The sequence below is a fragment of the Carettochelys insculpta genome, chromosome 2 (assembly GCF_033958435.1).
Source record: "Carettochelys insculpta isolate YL-2023 chromosome 2, ASM3395843v1, whole genome shotgun sequence".
Classification (NCBI taxonomy): Eukaryota; Metazoa; Chordata; order Testudines; family Carettochelyidae; genus Carettochelys; species Carettochelys insculpta.
This window is the reverse complement of record NC_134138.1, coordinates 62,484,269-62,493,450: the sequence shown is the minus strand read 5'-3', so window position 1 is coordinate 62,493,450 and position 9,182 is coordinate 62,484,269. Positions and strand designations below refer to the sequence as shown.

The 9,182-nt window shown below is 37.5% G+C and overlaps 1 protein-coding gene across 2 annotated transcripts in view; it reads right to left on the bottom strand.

Annotated features, from left to right (window-relative positions):
• Nucleotides 1-391: 391 nt before the first annotated feature.
• Nucleotides 392-9,182, bottom strand: part of UBE2W (ubiquitin conjugating enzyme E2 W) — a 53,734-nt gene continuing 44,943 nt past the window's right edge. For both annotated transcript variants that reach the window (XM_074987067.1, XM_074987068.1), the window contains exon 6: nt 392-7,803. In XM_074987067.1, coding sequence (XP_074843168.1) covers nt 7,790-7,803 — 14 coding nt within the window. In that variant the 3' untranslated portion in view covers nt 392-7,789. The remainder of the gene's footprint in view (nt 7,804-9,182) is intronic.

Sequence of the window (9,182 nt, the reverse complement as noted above, 5' to 3'; positions counted from 1 at the left end):
ACTTTAGAAAGAACAAATTTTGTGCATAGATGCTCTGCAGGGTCTTTTCAAAGAACCCTGGTTTTCAAAAATACTTTCAAACTTGCTAGTGTAGACCCAGCCTCAGAGAAAGATCCACCTCTCTGGACTTAGTAGGGAAACAAGATCTGCACCAAGACAGGCAACGCTTGGATAAATCTGACTTTTGCTTTTGAGTGTTTTTGCTCCTCACAACACTAATTCCAGCCTTTGGTTGGACTAGGAAGAGTTTGCCTAGAGTCACTGCATCTTGTGCACTGGGCAATAGTTGCATATATGTATTTTGTAGTCCTTTCACATTGCGACTGATTTGACAGTGTAATAAATGACAGCCAGTCTTGGACATTAAGATAAACTGACAAGGTTTGAAGGTGCTGGACAGACTCTCCTTACCCATTTTATTTAGATACACTTGTGCAAGTGGCAAAGTACTGCATCAAAGCAAGCAGCAGATCAGACTACATAAGTAGCAAGGCCAATTCAGTGTGGAACTGTAAGGCATCAAGTTACCTACCTTTGGCATTAGACACGTAAATGCAAGACATCAAAGCACAGAAAATGTTGGCAGCAAAGCCAAGATGCTGGCCAATCCTTCTCCCAACGTCACACGCAAACAAAACAAAATAAAAAAAAAGACAAAAAAGTGATGGGGACAAAGATGGGGAATGTAACAGGTGGCAAAATAGTGGAGGCAGAAATACCAAGTTCAATAACCATCCCAGATCTCAATGGAAGGTAAATTCATCACAGAAAAAGAAAAAAAAAATCCCTGATGGATAGGCCAGATTAAGGCAAGAACATTTTAAGCCTTGGGTCATAAAAAGTCATGCACTACCATCAGAATCTAAGTTTTGATTTTTAAAAAAAATTGAAGCACTTGTGGAGGAAAGCTTGGAATTGTGAATTAGATCTAACTTATTTAGGCTGCGTCTACACTATGGGATAAAACTGAATTTATTAATATTGATTTTGTAACTGGAATTTATAAATTCAATGGGCTATCCTCACCTCCCCACATGCTCCTCACAAAGTCAATTTATTGCTGCCGCGCTCAATTGGCAAACATCAACTGTTGCTGTAGTGCATTGTGGGAACCTATCCCACAGTTCCCTCATCCCTGTAGCATTCCGGGTATGCTCGCTAGTCTTTGGTATCTTCCAATATTTAATTTTCCTCATTCGCCTCCCATGCTAAGCAAACATCCATTTTCCCCATCAGAATGAAGGAAAAGTAGAGCATCCACAGAGACAGCAAAAATGCTAGACAACTTTCTTCTGTAACTGAATTCTCAAACTGGCCATCCACTGACTGTCTCTGCTCCTGGGCTGCATCCAATCCCTGAAAATAATACAGGGATCCTGAAAAGCTTGGAAAAAGATATATGATTGAACAGTTTTTGAAAACAGAGTTGCTGAGGGGAGGATCTTTGGTTTTTTGGTACACTATAAAGCTTCCACGCACAGGCTGAGTTCTCAACTGGCCAACCACTGACTGTCCCCCGGCTCCCATGATTGCATCAATCCCTGAAAATAACACAGGGACAGGCTGTATTCTCAAAGTTAAAAGAAAGATGACAGAAAAATCTAGGAAAAAGAATATTTGTCTTCCCTCTTCACTATACAGACGTTGCCAACATGGGGTATGGCAGTAAAATCTCATACACTGAACTTATAAAACAGAAATAGCAATCTCAATGGGCCCTCCGCCCTGTGTTTTTGGGGGGGAATCAAAGTATGACGCCAGATGGGAAATGTTAGGAAAAAGATTTTATAACAGAAATATCAAAGCAACAGGTGTCTGCTATGGGCAGCATGCCCCTGAAAATAGTTTTGGTGGGTGGGAGGGGACTGTGGTCTGTGGCTGCAGAGCCGGTTGAAATGTTGAAGTAGCCCCCTCCAACTATCTTAGCTGCTGGGGGAGACTTCCCACTGGCAGCAAGCCTCCAAATATCTTAGTCACCAGGAGAGACTTCCCCCTCTCCCACAGCGGCAGCAAGGCCCCAGAATTCTTTCCCGTCCTTGGAGCCCTAACCACTTGCAAGCTAGGACATGGTGCTGCCTGGCAGCGTGGTCAGGACTGAATGGCAGACATGTCTTTTTATTGGGTTGGGGGCTACTCACATGACATGGCTAAACATGTGAAAGACCCCAATTGCGTGGATCCTGTTAGGGAGGGATGGGGGTCTATGCCTTGTTGCAATGTAGTGTGGCGGGGCAGGGACTGGCACCAGGCAGTGCAAAAAAAATATAAATAATAAATGTACAGACAGAACCCCAAACTCTGTGTTGGAGCTATTTGTAATGGGTAGATACACTCACAGAGTTAATAGCAAAGAAAGAAAGGTCTCATCAGCCTCTCATACAAATATGACCCCAGAGCCACAGGCTTCCTCGTCCTGATCTGAAATTCACAGTCTTTTACCTAGTTCCTGTGCACCCTGACAGCAGTGGCCAGAATGGAGCACTGAGGGGCATTGTGGGTTACATACAGGACACCTCTGAAGGCAAATAAATTTGATTTTAAGACATGGTGCTTCCACATTGGCCTTTAATCGAACTTTTGAATTCGAGCTTGAGGCTATACCCATCAGGTACCGACGATATTGTAATATCGGTATTAGTGCTCCCCATATCAAGCTAATGGTATTTACAGCAAAGACAGTCGTGGTAATGTCAAGCTAATTGCCTTAAAATCAAATTTGTCTCATAGTGTAGACGCAGCCTTAGTCACATCCACAGACAGTCCAAGACTATACCACTTAAGGGTGTGAACTGCCCCATTCTCCTCAAGGGTGTCTTATACCCAGCCCACTGTTCTGAGGAATGGTACCAGCACACCTAAGTAGAAAAATGTCAGATCAAAAAAGGACAGCAGGCTCAGCCCATCCACTCAACAGATGCTCTTGGCTACAAGTGTTAAGTACTGGAGGATCCGCTTGTTATCATCCTTGTGTCTGGCAGAGAATGGGCACAACAGCCAATCTGCAAGGAAGGGAAGGGCAGTCCATGCAGCTCCCCTCTACTCTCTGTAAGAGAATATGGGGCCATGTTAACGCCACTGTATGTGAGGAGTAGGAGAGGGGACATGGGACCAATGTCATGGTTCACCTTATACCTTCCCAGCACATGGGGTGGGGGATGATACTGGGACCCAGGTAGGAGCTAGAGTCAGGCCAGTCTTAGAGACTGAGATCAAGAAGGAATCAACTGTCTTTTGTAGCACAACAGATATGTAAGATGTATGGCTCCATTGTAAGTTGTTTTCACGGTGGCAGTATCCTTTCTCCTTGTCCTGAGGAAGGTAATTGTAGGTAATTGTTTGTCGTCCTCCTCTTCCTTCGAATGGAATCCAATTTCAGATACGTTTGTCCTACCATGAGGTAGCCAGATGACATGACCAAAACCACTCCATCATCTGCATCCAATTACTGAGTCCATAATCTCTAAATGAATTCTCAATATTCTTTTAAAAGTACATTCAGCTTCCTTTTGTGTGCTTTCATCATCTCTCACATTTCTGAGGTATATAATAATGCTAGAAGCGTAAAAGGGTTGTAAAATCTCATTTTAGTATGTACCTACATACTCTTTCAGCTGTCCAACATATAAATCCACCGAGTTTACCAATTCTTGCCTTCACTAATGAGTATATTGTTTTCCAAGGAAGCAATTTTACAATGTTTAATTTCAAATGATAATCTTCTATAATACTCTTGGCCCTATAATTTTACTTTTTTAAAAAGGAATACAACATAAAAAAGCTTCAAAGTTGCCTAATCCACTATAGAAAAGTAAATTAGGAAAACTCCAAAATCTGATGACTATTAGTTAGAATATAGAACAGTGGACCATAACTGGTAGAAAAATAAAATGACAAAAAATATGAAAGAGCACAGAAAACAGTGTATTAAAATCTCAATATTAAATTAAAATATATCAGCAATAGCCAAATATTTTGGAATTAATTTACATTTAACCATTTATTCTGAGAGTTGAAAGAACACAAAACTTTTAATCTCTTCCAATTTTATAAAGATATGCAAAATTCCACTGATTTACAATTCCTATTGTAGGTGGTGTGGAAACATTGGGCTGCCACCTTATCACATATCAACAACTATGTAGATTTACCTATCAACCAAAATCAATCTCTTGTTTCCCAGTGCTCAATTTAATTCAAAAATGAGTTTCAGGAAAAGGGACTTGAGCTGCCATTTTTTTCTATTTTAACACTTACACTAAAGATAACTTTTATGTGTACTCAACTCCAATTTGAACTATGCTGTTCTACATTTTAAGAAAAGAAAGTTGATAAACACCAAAAAAGGATCAATCACAAATATTTAAGACTTAGTGTTTTTATACCAATGGTTCTCCCTTTCCCTCTGAAGTGGAAAAGGCATTCTCATGCCTTTCTGGAGCAGGAACGACACAAAATTATGAACAAATTTATTGATGTGCTGATATATACATTTTCTTTCCAGAACAGTTCAAAAATGTACCCTGAAATAATGTAATCTCTCCTCTCACAAACAAGAGAGTCTACACAAATGTTCCTTCCTTCCTTTCTGTATTTAAAGTGCTTCTCAAAAGGATATCAAAACAGTGACAGGCATATAAATAGCTCCACAAACTGAAAAAAGTAGTCCCAAAGCAGTATAATTTAGTGAACCGTATCTCTTCCATTTTATAGATTCTTATTTAAAGAAACCACTTTCTTAGGCCTCTACAATATATGATTGAGGAGGAAAAAGTTGAGCACGTTAGTGTTACATAAACTCCTCTCTTGATTTCCATTGCATCATTCTTCACTCACTGACAGCTCTGTATCAGACAGCTAAACAAAGTATGAGAAATATTTCTACCCTTCACCATGCAGAGATCACTTATTTCCATTCAGGGGCACTGATCTATTTTAAAAACAAGTATTTATTGTGTTATGGTATAAACACATTCAACACAAAGCAAAAGGTGTAACAATTTGAATACTGATATAAAAGTAAGGTAGTTTGAAGGAGGTTCTGTTGCCACTTCAGGTGAAGAGCACCCACTGACAGAATTCAGTGCACAGAGCGAAATTCTCCCATGAAGTGGGCCAACACCACTTACATCCAATGTAAATCCAATTTTGAGACATTACAACAATAACAAGTAATTACACTATTCTGAAGACTTACAGGGTGTGCAGGCTTTGCGCTGGTCTTCTCTACAAGATGAATTTTGTCTACCAAAGAGCAACAGAATTCAGAATCCAGGACAGTTATCCTGAGATGCTTCTTGTTCTAACCTACCTTGCTTTTTTGTAAGAATATTCTTCTTACTTCAACATAGTTTTCATATTTTCTTTCTTTAAAAAAATAGCAGCATAAATGAGGCCAGCTATTCAATAATTTCCTTATTCATCTCCATTTTAATCCATAAAATGGTGTTGATAGGTGAATCAAAGTATAATGCTAAATACTACAGCATGTATCTTTGATAAGATACAGTACATTATGAAGCTCCTTTGAATCATTATATTGTATTGTCACAACCCACAGTATGAAAACAATTACATTCATCTTTGACATGATGCATTGTAAAAATTCTTTCAGAGGCATTAAGTTGTGTCATAGCACTGTTTCTTTACTACGGATAGCAAGTGATTATTTGACATGATCCATTATGTGAACTAGGTGTCTGAAAAGAAACACACAGAAATATGCTAACTACATCAGTCAAGTCATTCAGCAATACAGAGTTGGTATATCAGTAAGAAATAAATAGATTAAATATTCATAATAAATTATTGCTTATGCATAAGAAGAGTTTGCAGATATTAGTAAATGGACAGTTACGATTGATTTACATTTGCAAATTCATGCTAACTACCAGTTATAGTTAGGAGCATTTAGTTTTCAACTAACTTTTTGGCTCTTAACAAAAAAGTTTACATACACATCAAATTTATATTCACAACTATTTTTTACTGTTGAATTTTGAAGGCCAAAAGGGTTTGTAATACAATAATAAATGTAGTATCGTAGCCCTTTTATACTGATATCTATCATTCAATAGCTGTACAAAGCAGATCCATTGGAGTTTACCCACCCTGAGTTCAACTTTTACGCTTTTTAAATTTAAATTTTAAACATTACATAAGACACGTATGTACAAGGCTATAAAATATGTCCTTTATACAGCAGTAAAAATATTTTAAATATTTTCAGCCAATTTTTTGTTCTATTTTGCTTTTTTAAGTTTAGCTTTTCCTGGTTCTTATTTTAAAAATAAAGTGAATAGTTACTTGATTTAGACATTCGTTTATTGACTACTGCTTTTTTCTCAATGAGTCAACAGTAAGGCAACAGTAAAAACAGCATTGTTATAGAAATGTTGCATATGTGTTAAGGTAGTAAGTTTAAAAAAAGGTATCAGTGCTTCCTACAAAGACAGCCTAGTTGTAGTATCATAAAATTACACAGTGGTGAGAATAATTACCTATTTTTTCCAAGAATTATTTCTCTATAGAAAAAGTTAATCTATCTGTAATTAATTTTTTGTGAAGAAAAAGCCCGGAAATAAACTGTTATGCCTGTGGGACAAGCATGTTAAGAAAATATACTTTTGTCTAAACTTAAATAAAAATGTCCACACTTTTGTGTCAAAACATTAAGCCTCTGTCAAAAATGTATTTCTTTCTTTATAGTACAGGATTAAAAGACAAGATGATGCGTACAAGGAAAAGAAATAATTTACAAGAAAATATCCTCTGACAAAGCTTTTCAATCAAAATATTGTTTTGTAACATTCAAACGTGACATACAACACAACAAAAGAAACAGAAAACAAAAACATTATATGGATTGTTTTCAAACACATAAATAAATGAAATATTGTGTAGGCAATAGGGCTCATGCTGATGGCTAGCAGGAAGTAACAGTGTGCAATCTACATGGAAAAAGTTCTAAGGTACAAATTACAGCCCAATTATGGGCTGCAGCAATATAATTTATATCACTGCCATCTTCTGATATCTTCAAAAATAAATCTTGATTAAGCCACTCTACCTAATTACAGTATTACTCATATTTTTGCTTCAGAGATGTAAATATATACAAAAAGGTATTTTTATTTCACCATAGGGATAACATTGTACCTCTCGCAACACCATTTAAAAACCTTCCACGTCAAAACAATTTAACAGAGAAACAACTTAATAAATATGTAATGATCTTATTACAGTTCTTTAGCTAAGCATGGTTACTCATGCTGCTAGTTGTGTGATCACAGTGCACAAAATTCAAATAGAAAAGAACAGAGTGGTTTCAAAGAAATGTTGGATCCGTTGCTTTAATCCCAATATAGCAAACTTTCCACAAGGCCTACCATGCAATCAATTTATTTTGCAGCAGGATCAAAACTTTTCTTGGTATAACATCCATTGCCGGCAATGGATGTGACAAAACTGCCAAGGAGTTGAACTGTTATTGCACGATACATGAAGACCTGGAATTCTGCCAAAAGCATAAAAAATAAATGGAATTTTTCTGACGTTTCCAGACACCCGCATTAATACTGTATGATTAATAAAAGCACGTCAGTTGCATGGACTGAACCAGCGATCAACATGCGCCCAGAGTGCACACTAGTAAAAATGCAGTCAAAGGAAGTAGTCTTCTTTGTCTATAGGTCACTTCCAGTCAAAGGTTAAAGTTCAAAGACTGAACGATCAAAGTGCTCGTTTTCTCAGTAGAACGATCTTCTGCTAGGAGGACCGCAAAATAGTGGCATCAACAGGTGTCATCTTTAAAATAAAAAAAAAATTTGGAAAACAAATACACACAATTCCAATTTTGTGTAAGATACAGATGCAGAAGCAACTCCTGGCATATACCTAGTACTGTAGACTACCATCTACCACTGCTGTTGTGATCAAGAGCACTGAATATAGACAAGGAAGATAAAAAACTAGAAATTTTTCCCAGTGCTACATACAATGACTAAGAAATGTGTTTAACAAACTTACGATTTAACAATCTGGGTATATATTACCAATAAAAGACAGTTTTTAGAATAAATATTTTGTATTGAACAATCTGCTCCATTGTAAACCTGAAATAAAAATCTGTTTCTTTTTTTCATTTTGCCCTTCATTATACACACACTATGCATCTTCATTTTAAACACTTTTATGTTCTTAGGATACACCTACACTGGAGTGTTATGTCGACAAAACCTGCAGAGTGTCCACACTAAGAATGTGTTCTGTCGACATACTGTTAACAGAACTCGACGCTTTTGTCGATAGCCTTCTGCCTCTCTCGCACGAGGCATAACGCCTTTCTTGACAGACTATGTCAACAAAAAAGCCATGTGGATGCTCCAACGGGTCCCTCTGTTTACAAACAGGGCTCTGGGTCACTGGGTAACCCTGTCTGCTGTGCTTCTGGTTAGCCGTTCTGTCAAGAGAGCAGCCGGGCAGTCTGTCCGCTCTCTGTTGACAGAGTTGATCGACAGAGCAATCGTCTTTCATGTGTGCCTGTGATCTGCGGATAGAAGTTTTGTTGGAAGATCTCTTCCAACAGCAACTTCTGTTGACATATCATTACATGCAGAGATAGCTTTAGAGAAACGAAATGCATGGACTTGGAAGACAGAAAAAAAAATACTAGGAAGGCCACATTTTGAGCAAACCACACTGTTGCCTGTAACTGAGTTCAAACAACAACAGATTTTAGTCCGGGTATCTGGGGAAAAAAAAAAGTTTGTTTGACAAGCTAGACTTCTCAAAAAGAGGATTCCTGACTAATGTTTTGGCAAGATACATTAAAATATTGCAGGTACTTGTGTGAGAAGGTGTAAGCACAAACTTCAATAGTTGGGAAGACTGACAAATTCTGCAACAGATGAGTGTGTCTCAGGAACAATCACAGAAAATAAAGTTTGATGCAATAAAGGCAAAATGTAGTAAGTGGTCATTGTAAATATAAGGTCTTTCATCAACTCAATATATAGTTGTTTCCACACAGTTCTCTACTGAAACAGTATTAATGGCAACACTAACTTACAGATGTACTACTCCTTTCATAAAATTCCAAAAGTCAATAGAAGACTTATACTAATGCCCAAAAAATGATAGAAGTTATATATCCAGCTGAATAGATTAGACTTAAAGATGGATCT